At 44.6% G+C, this 18,858-nt stretch overlaps 1 protein-coding gene across 1 annotated transcript; it reads left to right on the plus strand.

The window, feature by feature from the left end:
• The first annotated feature begins 1,771 nt into the window (after positions 1 to 1,771).
• On the plus strand, positions 1,772 to 14,461 carry rpl26 (ribosomal protein L26). Its single transcript, XM_063053551.1, has 4 exons — positions 1,772 to 1,922; positions 2,278 to 2,450; positions 8,081 to 8,221; positions 14,290 to 14,461. The coding sequence occupies exons 2-4, from the start codon at positions 2,283 to 2,285 to the stop codon at positions 14,416 to 14,418; spliced, it is 438 nt and encodes a 145-aa protein (XP_062909621.1). The 5' UTR covers positions 1,772 to 1,922; positions 2,278 to 2,282; the 3' UTR covers positions 14,419 to 14,461.
• Positions 14,462 to 18,858: the final 4,397 nt, after the last annotated feature.

The raw sequence follows: 18,858 nt of genomic DNA on the forward strand, positions 1-18,858 counted from the left end.
TTCCAGCTTCTTGCTTAATCCCACCCTCCTTTTTCACCCCTTGGGATGCTGCCTGGCATTGCCAAGTTGGGTGGGGGGGGGGATGTGTATGTTTGTTGGTTCCTTCAAAAACTTGTACTTCAGTACTTGGGTACTGATTCGACACCCCAGCATTAAGAATCCCCTGACTATTTATATCAACAACTAACCAACTATTTGTGCTTTCATATTTATTTCACACTGAAGAGCTATTTTTGACTTTGTTATATTTTGGCCTACTATTAATACATTACATACACACCTGCCCCTATAGGAGAATGTGGGGTGTTAGGGAGGGGTAGCACCTCTGGTGTGAAGACCTGGCGCACCTTCCAAGGTAGGTCCTTCACCTGTGGCTCCAAGTTGGCTGGTTGGATGTGACAATGGCTTTGACAGGCTGTCGGGGCTTTTGAACCCTTGGTGACCTCGGGCTTGTCTACCCAATTTGGTGGACTGCGTGGAGGAAACAACGAGCTGCTCCAATGGGCAGGAAGGTGTTCCCCAGCACACATTCTGGAACGCAAAGAGCAGAGAAAGACATATAGATTGCCCTAGTCATCCACTGCATCGTGACCTTTATGCAGTCGCCTTGACTTTCATCTTGCTGGTTAAGCCAGATAGACTAGGTTGAGAAAATAAAATAACTGTGGCGCTTCTCTTCCTGATGAACTTAACGTATTCTACGCAAGATTCGAACAGGAGTGTCCCGCTCCTGCCGGATGAACCGGACCTGGTGGCATCAAGATTCATCGTCACCGAGGAGGACGTTAGAAGGGCCTTCCGAAGATAAATCCAAGGAAGACGATGGGCCCAGATGGGAAATAATATGTTTGTGATTATATAACTTTATCCTCCAGTGCTGTCAGGATAATCAAGGACACAACCCACCCACCCAACACACTTTTTGTCCCTCTTCCCTCTGGGAGAAGTCTCAGGAGCTTGAAGACTTGTATGGCCAGATTTGGGCACAGCTTCTTTCCAACTGTGATAAGACTGCTGAACGAATCCTGACCCGGATCTGGGCTGTACCCTCCAAATATCCCGACCTGCTTCTCGGTTTTTTTGCACTACCTTAGTTTCCATTTTTCTATTTTCTATTCATGATTTATAATTTAAGTTTTTAATATTTACTATCGATTTGTAATCCAGGGAGCGGAAAGTACAGAATCAAATATCGCTATGATGATTGTACGCTCTGGTATCAATTGTTTGCCAACAATGAAGTATAAAGTTGATGACCTGCGCAGACTCTCCCTACTAATCAAACTCACGCGAAAGTCACGATACACTCACTCAAGGTGGTCCTCATCGCTTGAGACATACTCACTCACCTTTTTGTCCCATACAACTATCCTTTTCAGTCATTTATATTGAAGTTTTTCTTGTGCCTAATGAAAGTGCGAACTTTATACTGTTTATCTCCCAACCTAATGCGAGGGTTGGGGGGGGGCATTTTTACATGAGTTAAAAACACTTTCGAATCAAGTTCTACTCCAAACACTGAGCCCAAAACTTGACAATCAACAAAACTCCTGTGTCAATTTCATAAACTGCCGGATCAACGTTTTATTAGTAATCCATCTGATATTTCAATTTTCTTTGGGAAAATTAGCCGTGAAACAGGAGGGAAAGGTCCTGCTGAAGGGTTTCCGCCCGAAACGTCGACTGTACTTTTTTTTCTCCCCCATAGATGCTGCCTGGCTTGCAGAGTTCCTCCATCACTGTGCGTGTGTTGCTCGGATTTCCAGAACCTGCTCTTGAAGAAAGACTTCCTCTTGGTACAGTACGGTGCTTCGGTATCGGAGCCCCTCTGGAATCTCGCGCGAATTGGAAAGTGACGAGCGGGCACGGCGCATGCGTGTTCTCTCTTTTCTTCTGGCGGCCATAAGCAATCCGGGAGGGCGGTAAGAGTCCTTCTTTAATATCAGCCAACATCCGATGGCTTGCGAGCTTTTCCGGGCCAATCAATTGCCGATATTATTTGGGGGAGCAATACACCTGATGTTTGCGTTAATATTTTTTGGAAAGATGGTGTGCGGAATGGCAAGGCAACTGTTGAAGCCCGCGGGGCCTGTTAGAAGGGCCGGGGACGGTGGACTGAGGGCTTGGCGTTTACTGCACCCTGTTACCGGGCTTGGGTTGGCTCTGGCTCCACGACTGACGCAGAGCAATTATTTCTGCTGCCTGTTAAGGTAGCATTTTGTGCTTTTGGTTTTAGACCCGTACCGGCTTAAACCTCTGCATTTATTCTCCGTGTAGCCAACATGAAATTCAACCCATTTGTAACGTCTTCCCGGAGGAAGAATCGCAAGAGGCACTTCAATGCTCCGTCTCACATCCGCAGGAAAATCATGTCCTCCCCGCTGTCTAAGGAGTTGAGGCAAAAATATAATGTTCGCTCAATGCCCATACGCAAAGATGATGAAGTTCAGGTATGGAAAGAGAACAAGAAAAGTTATCTTCTGAAAATTAACCTGGGATTCTATCTGAGATTGCACCCAATGTGTATGATGTAGTCCGAATTCTTGATTTGTTATAACGCTGTAATAATGTGAATAATTGTATCAGCTGGGTGGACAAATCAAAAGCTGGTGATGGTGTTAGCGTTTCCTTAGACATATACTGCATTGTAACTGCTCTCAGATCCATTTCGGAGAGAATTATTAGCACTTCCAATTTCAGATTTTAAGTGTTTTTTTGTGTCTGTTACTGCCAGGATGGAAAATGAGGCTTCAGTGGCCCACTGGTAATCATTTCTACTCAGCCATGCAGAAAAACTGGTGTAAATATACAATGTTGCATCTGTGGAGAGAGTTGCTGTATCAGATTGATGATATTTTCTCAGAGCTAGGAAAAGTTAGAAATAAAAATTGTCTCAAGTTGCAGAGTAGTGGAGGAAATAAAGCAGAGGAAGGCTATGCCTGACATAGTGCAGACCAGATGAGGAAAACGTAGGAGAGAGGTTGAGATGAATAATATATCTACCATGGTGGAGTAGACTTCAGCTGAGTGCCTAATTCTGCTCCTATGTTGTTAGGTTTCATGGAATTAGTGTTTGTTGGGAGTTGAATATTTTTGTACAGAGAGTTAAACAAAACGTAGGCATTTGTTCAGTATAAGAGGGAAGAGTAGACTTGCTCTAATTATATAAGGTGCTTAAGAATTATGTACAGGTGTGGTCTTCATATTGAAGGAAGATATGCTTGCGGTCAGGAGGATTGCAGCAAAGATCCACCAGATGGATGGATGGCAGGCAAGTTTGTTGTATGAAGAGAGCTTAAGGACATTCCACTCCCTCCACACCAATCCTAACTTCACCTTCAAATCCGCAGACAAGGGAGGTGCTGTAATGGTCTGGCGTACTGACCTCTACCTTGCTGAGGCCTAACACCAACTCTCAGACACCTCTTACTTACCCCTCGATCAGGACCCCACTAAGTTACACCAGGCCATCGTCTCCCACACTACCATCAACCTTATTGACTGGGTACCCCTGGTTCAGTCCCTTCCTGCCTACACTTTGAGTGCTCTTGATCTTTTCAAGGATTTCAAGTTCCCTGGCCCCCATCATATTTTATTTTTACTGGATTCAGTGGACTGCATGGAGGAAACGAGCTGCTCCAACAGGCAGGAAGGCGTTTCCCAGCAACACGTTCTGGGATCCAGTCCCTGTACACCTCCATCCTTCACCAGGAAGGCCTCAACACTCTCCATTTTTTTCTGGACGCCAGACTTAACCAGTTCCCCTCCACCACCACTCTCCTCTGCCTGGCGGAACACGTCCTCAATCGAAATAATTTCTGCTTTGGCTGCTCCCACTTCCTTCAAGCAAAAGCGGTAGCCATGGGCACTCGCCTGGGTCCCAGCTATGACTGCCTGTTTGTCGGTTACAGAAAACAGCCTATGTTTCAAGTCTACGCTGGTGATTGTCCCCCGCTTTTCCTACACTACATCGATGACTGCGTGGTGTTACTTCCTGCATCCGTACTGGGCTCATCCACTTCTTCCACTTTGCCTCCAACTTCCACCCTGCCGTCAAATTCACCTGGTCTATTCCCAACATCTCCCTTCCCTTTCTCCATCTCACTGTCTATCTCCGGAGAACAGCTTATCCACCGATGTCTGTTACAAATCCACGGACTCCCACAGCTACCTGGACTATACCTCATCCCACCCTGCTATTTGTAAAAATGCCATCCCCTTCTCTCAATTCCTCCATCACATCTGCTCTCAGGATGAGGTTTTTCATTCTAGAACGAAGGAGATGTCCTTTTTCAAAGAAAGGAACTTCCCTCCCTCCACCATCAATGCTGCCCTCATCTCTTGAATTGCACCTCTGCTCTTACCCCCATCCTCCCACCACCCTACCAGGGATAGGGTTCCTCTTGTCCTCACCTACCACCCCACCAGCCTCTGTGTCCAGCACATAATTCTCCAAAACTTCCACCACCTCCAACAGAATCCCACCACCAAGGACATCTTTCACTCCCCACTTACTGCTTTCCGCAGGGATGGACTCCCTTATCCATTCGTCCGTCCCCACTGATCTCTGTCCTGGCACTGATCCTTGCAAGCAGTACAAGTGCCACACCTACCCCTACACATCTCCCTCAATGCTATTCAGAGCCTTCACCTGTGAGTTTGTTGGGGTCATTTATTGTGTTCGGTACTCACGGTGTGGCCTCCTGTATATCGGTGGGACCCAGCATAGGTTGGGAGATGAGCATGTACACTCTGTCTGCCAAAACAAGCGCTCTCCCAGTGGCCACCCATTTTAATTCTACTTCCCGTTCTTATTCTGTTGTGATGAGGCCACACTTAGGTTGGAGGAACATCTTCTGTTTAGGTAGCCTCCAACCTGATGGCATGAACATTGATTTCTCAAACTTACGGTAACTCCTCCCCCCCCCCCCCCCACACCAATTTACATCCCCTTTTCCCTCTCACCTTTTCTCCGCCTGCCATCGCCTACCTCTGGTGCTTCTCCCCTGTTTCTCTTTCTTCCATGGCCTTCTGTCTCTTTCACCAATCAACTTCCCAGCTATTTACTTCGTCCCTCCCCCTGCAGGTTTCACCTATCGCCTGATGTTTCTCTCCCCCTCTACCATCACCTTTTCAATCTACCCCTCAGCATTTTTCCCACAGTCCTGCCAAAGTGTTTTGGCCCAAAACATTGACTGCTTTTTTTTTTCCATTGATGCTGCCTTACCTGCTGAGTTCCTCCAGCATTTTGTGTGTGTTGCTCAGATTTCCAGCGTCTGCTGATTTTCTCTTGTTAAGGACAATAGGTCCAAACTCCTGGATTTTCATTGGTCATTGTACATCTTTGCTTAAAGTAGTTACATTTTGCTATTTTAATTGCTTTGTCCATTACCACTTTATGACTCACATAGGCCCTAAATTTAAGTCAGCTTCATTCCCAAATAGCTGACGTGAACTATGATTAAAATTGCATTGGATTCCAAACTGCCCCTTTCCTACAGTCTTCTGACATCGGAGTTCTTCTGGTCTGTAGGCATTCACCACTATTTGTGGCAGTGAAATTAGTCATGTAGTTGGACACTTAGGAATTTTATCTTAAGGCACCTCTTTTTCTATCTTTTCTGATTCTTCAGTAACTTTAGCCAAGATTTTAGTTATTTTTCTTAGCTATTGGTTTCTTCTCTTTTAGGTATTTTGAAATGATTTCCTATGTGTGGTTATACAGCTCAATAGGGTAGTTAGGAAGGCATAAGGCATATTTGCCTTCAAAAGTCAGGAGGTTATGTTGCAGCTGTATAAAGCTAGCTGGGCTGCATTTGTGTAGTGCATACAGTTACAGTTAAGTTGTCCCATTACAGGAAGGATGCCGAGGCTTTGGAGAGGATGTGGAAGAGATTTACCAGGATTTTGCCTGGATTGGAGGGTGTGTACTAGAACAAGAGTTTGGACAAATTTGGGTAGTTTGCTCTGGAGTGGAGTGGCTGAGGGGAGATATGATAGAGGTATACAAGATTATGAGAGGCAGTATCTTTCCCAGGGTTGAAAATGTCTTAATACCAAAGGGCATGCATTTAAGGTGAAGGGGATAGTTTCAATGCAAACAACAGGAATTCTGCAGATGCTGGAAATTCAAGCAACATACATCAAAGTTGCTGGTGAACGCAGCAGGCCAAGCAGCATCTATAGAAAGAGGTGCAGTCGACGTTTCAGGCCGAGACCCTTCGTCAGGACTAACTGAAGGAAGAGTGAGTAAGGGATTTGAAAGTGGGAGGGGGAGATCCAAAATGATAGGAGAAGACAGGAGGGGGAGGGATAGAGCCAAGAGCTGGACAGGTGATTGGCAAAAGGGGATACGAGAGGATCATGGGACAGGAGGTCCGGGAAGAAAGACAAGGGGGGGGGGTGACCCAGAGGATGGGCAAGAGGTATATTCAGAGGGAGAAAAAGGAGAGTGAGAGAAAGAATGTGTGCATAAAAATGAGTAACAGATGGGGTACGAGGGGGATATGGGGCCTTAGCGGAAGTTAGAGAAGTCGATGTTCATGCCATCAGGTTGGAGGCTACCCAGACGGAATATAAGGTGTTGTTCCTCCAACCTGAGTGTGGCTTCATCTCCACAGTAGAGGAGGCCGTGGACAGACATGTCAGAATGGGAATGGGATGTGGAATTAAAATGTGTGGCCACTGGGAGATCCTGCTTTCTCTGGCAGACAGAGCGTAGATGTTCAGCAAAGCGGTCTCCCAGTCTGCGTCGGGTCTCACCAATATATAAAAGGCCACATCGGGAGCACCGGACGCAGTATATCACCCCAGTCGACTCACAGGTGAAGTGATGCCTCACCTGGAAGGACTGTTTGGGGCTCTGAATGGTGGTAAGGGAGGAAGTGTAAGGGCATGTGTAGCACTTGTTCCACTTACACGGATAAGTGCCAGGAGGGAGATCAGTGGGAAGGGATGGGGGGGACGAATGGACAAGGGAGTTGTGTAGGGAGCGATCCCTGCGGAATGCAGAGGCGGGGGAGGGAAGGAAAGGATGTGCTTAGTGGTGGGATCCCGTTGGAGGTGGCGGAAGTTAAGGAGAATAATATGTTGGACCGGAGGCTGGTGGGGTGGTAGGTGAGGACCAGGGGAACCCTATTCCTAGTGGGGTGGTGGGAGGATGGAGTGAGAGCAGATGTACGTGAAATGGGGGAGATACGTTTAAGAGCAGAGTTGATAGTGGAGGAAGGGAAGCCCCTTTCTTTAAAAAAGGAAGACATCTCCCTCGTCCTAGAATGAAAAGCCTCATCCTGAGAGCAGATGCGGCGGAGACGGAGGAATTGCGAGAAGGGGATGGCGTTTTTGCAAGAGACAGGGTGAGAAGAGGAATAGTCCAGATAGCTGTGAGAGTCAGTAGGCTTATAGGAGACATCAGTGGATAAGCTGTCTCCAGAGACAGAGACAGAAAGATCTAGAAAGGGGAGGGAGGTGTCGGAAATGGACCATAAACTTGAGGGCAGGGTGAAAGTTGGACGCAAAGTTAATAAAGTCAACGAGTTCTGCATGCGTGCAGGAAGCAGCGCCAATGCAGTCGTCGATGTAGCGAAGGAAAAGTGGGGGACAGATACCAGAATAGGCACGGAACATAGATTGTTCCACAAACCCAACAAAAAGGCAGGCATAGCTAGGACCCATACGGGTGCCCATAGCTACACCTTTAGTTTGGAGGAAATGGGAGGAGCCAAAGGAGAAATTATTAAGAGTAAGGAAACAACAGGAATTCTGCAGATGCTGGAAATTCAAGCAACACACATAAAAGTTGCTGGTGAACGCAGTAGGCCAGGCAGCAAATGAAGGGGATGCTGTGACTGGAACTTTGAGACTGATTGTTTTTTTCCCAATCAATTTTATTGTGCAGCGGTTCGGTTTTATTGTGATATGTTCATGTTTGAGGAGAGTGCTACTGCGTGCGATTGCCAGGTTTTTGAAGAAGGTGTGTGTCAAAAGCTACTGGATCCAAATACCAATGCGATGTGTATAGGATACTTTTGTTGCACTCATATTAAATTTAAGAATTTTATATTTGCTCTTTTGCATGCAGGTCGTCAGAGGTCATTATAAGGGCCAGCAGATCGGCAAAGTTGTCCAAGTGTACAGAAAGAAGTATGTAATCTATATTGAGCGTGTGCAGCGTGAGAAAGCCAATGGTACCACAGTTCATGTTGGCATTCACCCCAGCAAGGTAGGGACTACAACAGAATCTGGTTTATTTTAGCGTGTCTTGGTGTAACATGGGTACTGGAATGACTTGAGATGGCTTCCTACCATTAAACCAACATCTTCCTAGTTTGGTTAAGCAAACTGTAAAAGATTGGAGCATTTAAACTAACTTTTCAAGATCGCTGAGTGTTTATTATGCCACCAGTACCCAGCTTCTAATGCAATATAAGACGCAAACATGAGGAATTCTGCAGATGCTGGAAATTCAAGCAACACACATCAAAGTTGCTGGTGAACGCAGCAGGTCAGGCAGCACCTCTAGGAAGAGGTACAGTCGACGTTTCAGGCCGGGACCCTTCGTCAGGACTAACTGAAGGAAGAGCTAGTAAGAGATTTGAAAGGGGGAGGGGGAGATCCAAAATGATAGGAGAAGACAGGAGGGGGAGGGATGGAGCCAAGAACTGGACAGGTGATTGGCAAAAGGGATATGAGAGGATCGTGGGACAGAAGGCCCAAGGAGAAGGAAAAAGGGGGAGGGGGGAACCCAGAGGCTGGGCAAGTGGTATAGTCAAAGGAACAGGGAGAAAAAGAGTGGGAGAAAGAATGTGTGTATATAAATAACGGATGGGGTACGAGGGGGGTGGGGCATTAGCGGAAGTTAGAGAAGTCAAATGTTCAATCCATCAGGTTGGAGGCTACCCAGACGGAATATAAGGTGTTGTTCCTCCAACCTGAGTGTGGCTTCATCTTTACAGTAGAGGAGGCCATGGATAGACATGTCAGAATGGGATGTGGAATTAAAATGTGTGGCCACTGGGAGATCCTGCTTTCTCTGACGGACAGAGCGTAGGTGTTCAGCAAAACGATCTCCCAGTCTGTGTCAGGTCTCGCCAATATATAGAAGGCCACATCGCCTCGCAATTCCTCCGTCTCCGCCGCATCTGCTCTCAGGATGGGGCTTTTCATTCCAGGACGAGGGAGATGTCCTCCTTTTTTAAAGGAAGAGGCTTTAAACTCTGCTCTCAAATGCATCTCCCCCATTTCACGCACATCTGCTCTCACTCCATCCTCCTGCCACCCCACTAGGAATAGGGTTTCCCGGTCCACACTTATCACCCCATCAGCCTCCGGGTCCAACATATTCTCCGTAACTTCCGCCACCTCCAACAGGATCCCACCACTAAGCACATCTTTCCCTCCCCCCCCCCCCCCGCTTTCCGCAGGGATCGCTCCCTACGCAACTCCCTTGTCCATTCATCCCCATCCCTCCCCACTGATCTCCCTCCTGGCACTTATCCTTGTAAGCGGAACAAGTGCTACACCTGCCCTTACGCTTCCTCCCTTACCACCATTCAGGGCCCCAGAAGTCCTTCCAGGTGAGACGACACTTCACCTGTGAGTCAGCTGGGGTGATATACTGCATCCGGTGCTCCCGATGTGGCCTTCTATATATTGGCGAGACCCGACGCAGACTGGGAGATCGTTTTGCTGAACACCTATGCTCTGTCCGCCAGAGAAAGCAGGATCTCCCAGTGGCCACACATTTTAATTCCACTTCCCATTCCCATTCTGACATGTCTATCCACGGTCTCCTCTACTATAAAGATGAAGCCACACTCAGGTTGGAGGAACAACACCTTATCTGTCTGGGTAGCCTCCAACCTGATGGCATGAACATTGACTTCTCTAACTTCTGCTAATGCCCCACCTCCCCCTCATACCCCATCGGTTATTTATATACACACATACTTTCTCTCACTCTCCTTTTTCTCCCTCTGTCCCCCTCATGAAACCCCTTGCCCATCCTCTGGGTTCTACCCCCCCCCCCCCACTTTTCCTTCTCCCTGGGCCTCCTGTCCCATGATCCTCTCGTATCCGCTTTGCCAATCACCCGTCCAGCTCTTGGCTCCATCCCTCCCCCTCCTGTCTTCTATCATTTTGGATCTCCCCCTCCCCCTCCAACTTTCAAATCCCTTACTCACTCTTCCTTCAGTTAGTCCTGACGAAGGGTCCCGGTCTGAAACGTCGACTGTACCTCTTCCTAGAGATGCTGCCTGACCTGCGTTCACCAGCAACTTTGATGAATGCAATATAAAACTTGGGTCTCGGGTAGATATTAGCAAGAAAGATAGTACTGTTGGAGCAAGGTTGGAATTTTGGTCACTATCTCATGAATAAGATGCTATTGCCATTAATGGAGCTTTGCTTGTAAATTAACTGCTGACTGTGTTTACTGACTATAAACACTGCTTTGATACCATGAGGCAATTCTGAAACTAATATCTGCATATTATTATAGTTAGTTTAGTTTTTGTGTAATTCTTGCCACTTTGGATTTTAACAAACATTGGATTGAGTTCTGCTTGGGCAGTTTGGCCAAAGGCTGTAGTAATGTAGAGACTGGTGGTTAATTACATTTAATACTATTCTATTCCTGGAGCTTGTATTGTTTCAGCTGTTCAAGGTTCTACGCACAATGACTTCTTAATTACCTCAACAGAAAGATTATAAAGCATAGTTTTTAACTTTGATAACAATTGATATTTTCAGGGGCATAGAGAAATATGCCCTTTTGATCAGCATGGTCACTGTGTCATAGAGCAGTACAGCACAGAAACAGGCCCTTTGGCCATCTAATTGTACTGCCCAGTGCCATTGACCCATACCTAGACCATAGCCCTCCATACCCTCCCATTAATGTACTTACCCAGACTTCTCTTGAACCTGTGTCCACCACTTTACTGGCAGCTCATTCCACATTCACGCCATTCTCTAAGTGAAGAAATTCTTCCTCAGGTTCCTCTTAAATATTTCAGCTTCAATCCTTCATGACCTCAGTGGAAAATGCCTGTTTGCATTTACCCTGTCTATACTTCTCACTCATAATTTTGCATCCTATCAGATCTCCCCCTGGAGTTGTCTATACTCCAAAAAAAAGTCTAGCCTTTCCCTATAACTCAGGTCCTGAAGTCCTGTCAGCATTCTTGCAAATTATCTCTGTACTCTTAATTTTATTGATATTGTTCCTGTGGGTAGGTGACTAGAATTGAACACAATACTCCAAATTTGGCCGTACCAACATCTTACACAATTTCAACATAATATCCCAACTCAATATTCTTGATTAAAAATGTGCAAAAACTTTTTTTCATTCTTTCTACCTGTGTTCCCAGATCCTTTTGTTGTACTGCACTTCTCAGTGCCTTACTGATCGCTACAATTCCTACCCTGTTGTCCTCTCAAACTGTTAACACCTCATGCTTGTCTGCATTAAATTCCACCTGTCCATTTTTCCAACTGGTCCAGTTTTGCTGTCCTCTATTTCCCCCATCCTCATCTTGATGTCATGTGCAAATTTGCTGATCCAGTTTATCACCCTATCGTCCAGATCATTGATTTGCACCAATCCCTGCGGCACACCATTAGTCGCAGGCCTCCAGTCAGAGAAGCTACTGTTTACTGCGACTGGTTTCTGCAAAACCAATATCTCATCTAGTTTACTACCTTTCCATCATCAACTTTTCTGGTATTCTCAAAAAGTCTATGGGATTGGTTCGACATGACCTACCAGGCACAAAGCCATATTAAATATCACTAATCTGGTCCTATCTTTGTGGCCAAGTTTGCAGGAGTTGTTTGGGAAGATGTAATCTAGCTTGGCAGATGAATGGGAACTTGGGTGATAGGTCAGAGAGTGGAGCAGTTGGTGTACAGTTAGTTGTTGTGTGTAGAGAGAATGTGAGGGTGAACAGGCACAAGATGGGACAAAATTGCAGTCAGTTGGATGCTTTGAATATTTCAGTCTATTTTAATGAGAAGTATCGGGAACAAAGGTGATGAGCTTTGGGTATGGATCAGTACATGGAACTACGACATTATGGCCATTACAGAGATTTGGCTGTAACAAAGGTAGAAACGGCTACTAAATGTTCAAAAGGGACGGGGGGTAAAAGAAGTGGGCAAGTGGAATTGTTAATCATGGGTGATGTCACAGCTACGGAAAGGGATGACGTCCTGGGGGGTTGCCTAATGAGTCAGAATGGATGGAAATCAAACAGGAGGAGGCCCTTTTTGGGGTATTTTTTAGACCCCCGCCCCGCGCGCACGCACACACCTGAATAGCAACAGAGACACTGAAGAACAGATTGGGAGGCAGGTTTTGGAAAGGTGCAAAAAACGGTTGTTATGGATGATTTCAGCTTTAATAATATTGATTGACATTTCCTTAGTGCAAAAAGTTTAGATGGGGTGGAATTTGTTGGGTGTGTCCACATGGATTCCTGCCTCATTATGTAGACAGGTCAACTAGACGAGGCCATAATGGATCTGATACTAACCAAAGAACCTGGTCAGGTGTCAGATTTCTCTGTGTGTGAGCATTTCAGAAACAGTGGCCACAACATCATTACCGTAGCCTTGGAGAGGCGAGGTTCAGGTGGTATTGGAAAGTATTTAATTGGAGGAGGGGGAATTAAGCTATTAGGCAGGAACTTGGGAACATATCTATTCAGAAACGTACAATGGAAATGTGGAGGTGTTTGACATGGTAGGCTCATTCAGAAAGTCAGGAGGCATGGGATTCAGGGAAAATGGATTCAGAATTGGCTTACCCGTAGAAGGTGTTTGTAGATGGAGCATTTTCTGTCTGGTTGGAGTTCTGCAAGCATCTGTTCTGGGACTCCTGCTTGTTTTGATTCTTAAAACTGACTTGGATGAGGTGGGTTAGTAAGTTTGCAGGTGACACACAGGTTGGTTGAGGGTTACAACGGGACATTGATAAGATGCAAAGCTGGGCTGTAAAGTGGCATTTGGAGTTCAACCTGGAGAAGTGTGGAGTTGAATTTTGTTTGTAGAATACCTAGTGAAAAGGCAGGACTCTTAGCAGTTTGTTACAAGATGATATGAGGAATAGATCAAGTAGATGCCAGAGACTTTTCCCGAGGATGGAAATGGCTAATACAAGGGGCTTAATTTTAGGGTTCGAGGAAAGTGTAGTGAGGTGTCAGAGGTAAGGTTTTACTTGAGTGGTGGGTGCATGGAATGCACTACCAAGAGTGAATGGTAGAAGCAGATCCATTAGCATTTAAGAGGCACTTAGATAGGCATGTGGATGATAGAAAAATGGTTGGCTATGTGGGAGGGAAGCATTAGTTTGATCTTCGAATAGGTTAAAGGTCAGCACAACATTGTAACCACGCGGCCTGTACTGTGCTATATTGATCTATGTTCTATCCAAATACGTATATATCCTGTCCCTTAGAGTATTTTCCAATAATTTGCTGCTGATTTCCTGGCTTATTCTTAGAGCCGTTCTTGAACAATGGAACAAATTAGCTATCCTCCAGTCCTCTGGCCTGTGGTTAAAGACATTTTAAATATGTCTGCCAGTACCCCTGAACTTTCTGCACCAGCCTGCAAGGTCCAAGGGGTCACTTTGTCAGGCCCTTGGGACTTAATCACCTTAAGTTGATAAAACCCTGTCTAATTTGGAAAAAAAAACACATTTGGGCCTTTCTGTTCCAATAGAAAAATATCTCAACATATCCTGGTTTACAGTTTTTTGCTGCCCTGTTGACTAATACATATCATGCATTTGCCCTGCTCTTCATGTTCACCTCTCATCACTCTGGTATCAGAAACTACTTGCCACTTCCTTTAAAACAATAACTAACATTACTTGGCCCCAAATCTAGTTCGTCTTCACAATAAGATGAACTTCTGAATGTTCATTAGATTGATCTAGAATAATTGATTCAAAGTTTGCAATAATTAGTCAGTTGGCACAAATATAGTTGTATATAGCTAGTATATATACTATTTTCCGTAAATGTTCTTTCCAACCTCATTTATCCATTGTATTTGCCTTGAAATGTGTGGTTTCCCTTACCCTTTTGAGGACTCTGCTCTGTCAATGAAGTACTACTTTTACTCCTGATGAAAGAAATGGTTTCTGACATCTTGGCACTGACATGAATTTGTGCATTGAATGTCATAATGACTTTTTTAACAGCTGCTGATTTAATTTCTTTGTATGTGATTTAATCTTTAAACAATGCTGAAGAATTACCTGCAATCTATTATCTCTTGCAGGTGGTGATTACCAGGCTAAAGCTGGATAAGGATCGGAAGAAGATCCTGGAACGCAAAGCCAAATCTCGCCAAGTTGGCAAGGATAAGGGGAAATATAAGGAAGAGACCATTGAAAAAATGCAGGAGTAATCTTATGTTCTGCTTCTACTTTAAATAAAGACATATAGGGAAATTTTTGAGCTATTTGTTTTGTTTTTGGTGCACACAAAGAAAATCCCTATCTTACATAACGTGTTGAGAAACCATACATTCAGTTTTGGTTTATCTTCCATTGAAAATATTTGTACCATTTCTCTTGTGTGAAATTTATCAAGAATTCTCATCAGTGTGTAAAATAATGAGCCCAACTAATGAACTGTGAGTGGTGGATATATGGAATGCTCTGCCCAGCAGGCTGTGGAGGCCAAGTCTCTGGATGCTTTCAAGAAAGAGATGGATAGAGCTCTTAAAGATAGCGAAATCAAAGGTTATGGGGATGAGGCAGGAACTGAATACTGATTGTGGATGATCAGCCGTGATCACAGTGAATGGCGGTGCTGGCTCGAAGGGCCGAATGGCCTACTCCTGCACCTATTGTCTATTGTGAGTAAGTTGGCATTCCCATCTGTGGGAAAGCCTTGGGTTTCTAAAAACGTCAATAGATTGTTTAAGAATTGCATGTAATTAACCCATGTGCTGTTTGGTGTTCATTACCAAAGTATTCACTGAAATCTGCCATTTATTAATGTAATCCCAAATTCTGATTACAATGTGCTTTAATGATGTATTCTGGTATAGAATTAGATTCACACAAAGTTCTTTTAATATGCTGTCTCCGGGTCACATTCAGATTGAATGCTATGGTGCATAAATTATTAAAAGTTTAAGATGTGATTCTTCATGCTGATCCTGATTAGATGAGTTCTTCTGGACTCCTATTTTGAGATCAGCTACAAATTTATCTAACATTACTTTTTCAAGTAAGTGAATTACTTTGCATTCACTTCTCTAAAGTTTAGTGTAGTGAGTATTTTGGTATTGGTGTTTTAGAATACTGTACTTAGCAGTAATGCGTAATGCAGATGACCTAGATGCGTTTATAGATGATGCCATTTTACAAATCTGAACATACTGCCACCATGACAATTGATGTTGATGAAGGCAAAACTAGATAGCCCCTTGAGCATTGAAATCAGTTCACAGTGGAAATCTTGTATGCCAAAAACAGAGCACAAGACATTTGGTGTAGAATTCAGTCCATCAGTTTTCCTCCATAATTCCATCATGGCTGGTTTATTATCCTTCTCAACCCCATTCTCCTGCCTTTTCATCATAACCTTCGGCACTATGGCTAACCTGGAACTTTTTAACCTCCACTTTAAATATGACTTGGTCCACAATGAGAATGTACAAAAATGAACAGTACTCACTAACATTCCACTTACTAATAATCTACTCAAGATACAGTGAAAGTCTTAGGCACCCTAGCTATATACTGTATATGTCCTGAAGGCTTGAAAAGTACTGTATGACTGGGATAAATCTGCACACTTTTTACAGCTGCTTTTATTTTATGTTTGTAGGACATGAGCAATTACAGAAAATGTTATCATTTACAATACATGCCAGTTTTTCTATATTGAATGGTAATGATAAAAAGGCAAACATGACAGTCAATCTTAACCACAGATAAGATGACTTGAATATTGCCTATGAGACTAATTACACTTCCATTTATGGAAAATAAATTTAAGAGATGCATAAAGTAGAAAAGGCCCTTTGGCCCAAAATGTCTGTTGCCCTTGATGCCGAATTAAATTTTCACCATCTTCCTATTCATGATCTGTATCCCTACGTTCTTTGCCTGCCATGTAGCTGTGAAATTTCTTGTGAAACCTTGCTATAATTTCTGCTTCTAAAACTTTCCATATGCTGAACATTGGGTGAAGATGTTGCCCAGCAGGTTTCAATTAAATGTCTCTACTCTCTTAAATCAAAGTCCTCTAGTTCTTGATTTCCCTAGCACTGCGAGAAATGCACTGGAAAATTGCATTCACCCTAACTGTTCCCCACATTATATACACTAACATATGGTCGCCTGTGCACCAATGAAAAATGTTCCATCATTGCTTTATGACATAAAGTTTGTTTTATGACATCAGTATAGTGCAAAAACATAAAATTGTTATAGATTACAAAATACATAAATTGTACAAAAATGAATAGGAATAACCTTGACCTCTGTCCATATGTCAAGCAGCATCCTGTTAAATCTCATCTGCACTCTTTCCAGCTTCATGCCATCTCTTCCATAGTGGGGTGATCAATACTAAGTGCAATATTCCAAATGCAGCCTCAGCGGTGTGTAACTAACATTACATCCCAACTGCAGACTGATGAAGGCCCAGCGTGCCAAACACTGCCTTCACCACCCTGTCTGCAGTCCATTCATCAAGGCAAGTGAAGGCAGAGCCAAGTAATGGAGACTGGCTATCCGACATAATTTGCAGAAGGTACAGATGTGAAGTTACCCTGAGATCTCAAAGGGTGGAATTTGTGTGAAAATGCAAGAACTTTGTAATGCGATTCAGAAAGTGATTGTGTACACTGCATAGTTTCCCCAGGACAGAAAGATCAGGCACCAGATAACATACCTTCAAGGCTAGAGAATGGAAGTCTTATGACATGAATTTTTTTTTAATGTAGGAAGTGGCATTTACCCTGGAATAGGTTACTCGGGGTAGTAATAGAAGCAACCAGTCTGGAAGCTTTTATATAGACACACATAAAGGGAATGGAGGGACACGGCTGGTACACAGGAGGATTGTATTAATATAAATTTGCCAGCAAAATTACACAATACTGTGGACCAAATGGCCTGCCCAGGGTTGCACTGCTGGATGTTCTATTAAAACTTATAACATGCAACTAACATTTTAAAAAAACACAATGCACTAGTTAATGTGCTAATATGGTAAAGACATTACTGTACTTGGAGAGCAACAGAAATGTACTTGAAAGAAACAGGCCCTTTAGTCCATACAGAGCCATTTAAACTGCCTACTCCCATTGACCTGCACGAAGAAGAAACATATAAATTAGCCAGAAAAAGCAGCATACCTGAGGATGGAGAAATTCAGAATCCAGCAGAGGAGGACAAAGGGCTTAATTAGGAAGGGAAAAAGATTATGAGAGAAAGCTGGCAGGGAACATAAAAACTGACTAAAAGCTTTTATAGCAACACACATAAAAGTTGCTGAACGCAGCAGGCCAGGCAGCATCTCTAGAAAGAGGTACAGTCGACGTTTCAGGCCGAGACCCTTCGTCAGGACTAACTGAAGGAAGAGTGAGTAAGGGATTTACAAGTTGGAGGGGGAGATCCAAAATGATAGGAGAAGACAGGAGGCGGAGGGATGGAGCCAAGAGCTGGACAGGTGATAGGCAAAAGGGGATACGAGAGGATCATGGGACAGGAGGTCCAGGAAGAAAGACAAGGGGGGGGGGACCCAGAGGATGGGCAAGGGGTATGGTCAGAGGGACAGAGGGAGAAAAAGGAGAGTGAGAGAAAGAATGTGTGTATAAAAATAAGTAACAGACGGGGTATGAGGGGGAGGTGGGGCATTAGCGGAAGTTGGAGAAGTCGATGTTCATGCCATCAGGTTGGAGGCTACCCAGACGGAATATAAGGTGTTGTTCCTCCAACTTGAGTGTGGCTTCATCTTTACAGTAGAGGAGGCCGTAGATAGACATGTCAGAATGGGAATGAATTGTGGAATTAAAATGTGTGGCCACTGGGAGATCCTGTTTTCTCCGGCGGACAGAGCATAGGTGTTCAGCAAAGCGGTCTCCCAGTCTGCGTCGGGTCTCCCCAATATATAAAAGGCAACATCGGGAGCACCAGACGCAGTATATCACCCCAGCCGACTCACAGGTGAAGTGTTGCCTCACCTGGAAGGACTGTTTGGGGCCCTGAATGGTGGTAAGGGAGGAAGTGTAAGGGCATGTGTAGCACTTGTTCCGCTTACAAGGATAAGTGCCAGGAGGGAGATCAGTGGGGAGGGATGGGGGGGACAAATGGACAAGGGAGTCGCGTAGGGAGCGATCCCTGCGGAATGCAGGGCGGGGGGGGGAGGGAAAGATATGCTTAGTGGTAGGATCCCGTTGGAGGTGGCGGAAGTTACGGAGAATAATATGTTGGACCCGGAGGCTGGTGGGGTGGTAGGTGAGGACTAGGGGAACCCTATTCCTAGTGGGGTGGCGGGAGGATGGAGTGAGTGCAGAAGTACGTGAAATGGGGGAGATGCGTTTAAGAGCAGAGTTGATAGTGGAGGAAGGGAAGCCCCTTTCTTTAAAAAAGGAAGAAGTCTCCCTCGTCCTAGAATGAAAAGCCTCATCCTGAGAGCAGATGCTTTTAAAAGCTTATAAAAGCTTTTATAGATATGTGAAAAGAAAAAGATTGGTTAAGACAAATGCAGGTCCCTTACAGTCAGAAACAGGTGAATTGATCATGGTTGACCAATTGAATAACTACTTAGGTTCTGTCTTCACTAAGGAGGACATAAATAATCTTCCGGAAATAGGGGACCGAGG

The sequence above is a fragment of the Mobula hypostoma genome, chromosome 7 (genome assembly GCF_963921235.1).
Source record: "Mobula hypostoma chromosome 7, sMobHyp1.1, whole genome shotgun sequence".
Classification (NCBI taxonomy): domain Eukaryota; kingdom Metazoa; phylum Chordata; class Chondrichthyes; order Myliobatiformes; family Myliobatidae; genus Mobula; species Mobula hypostoma.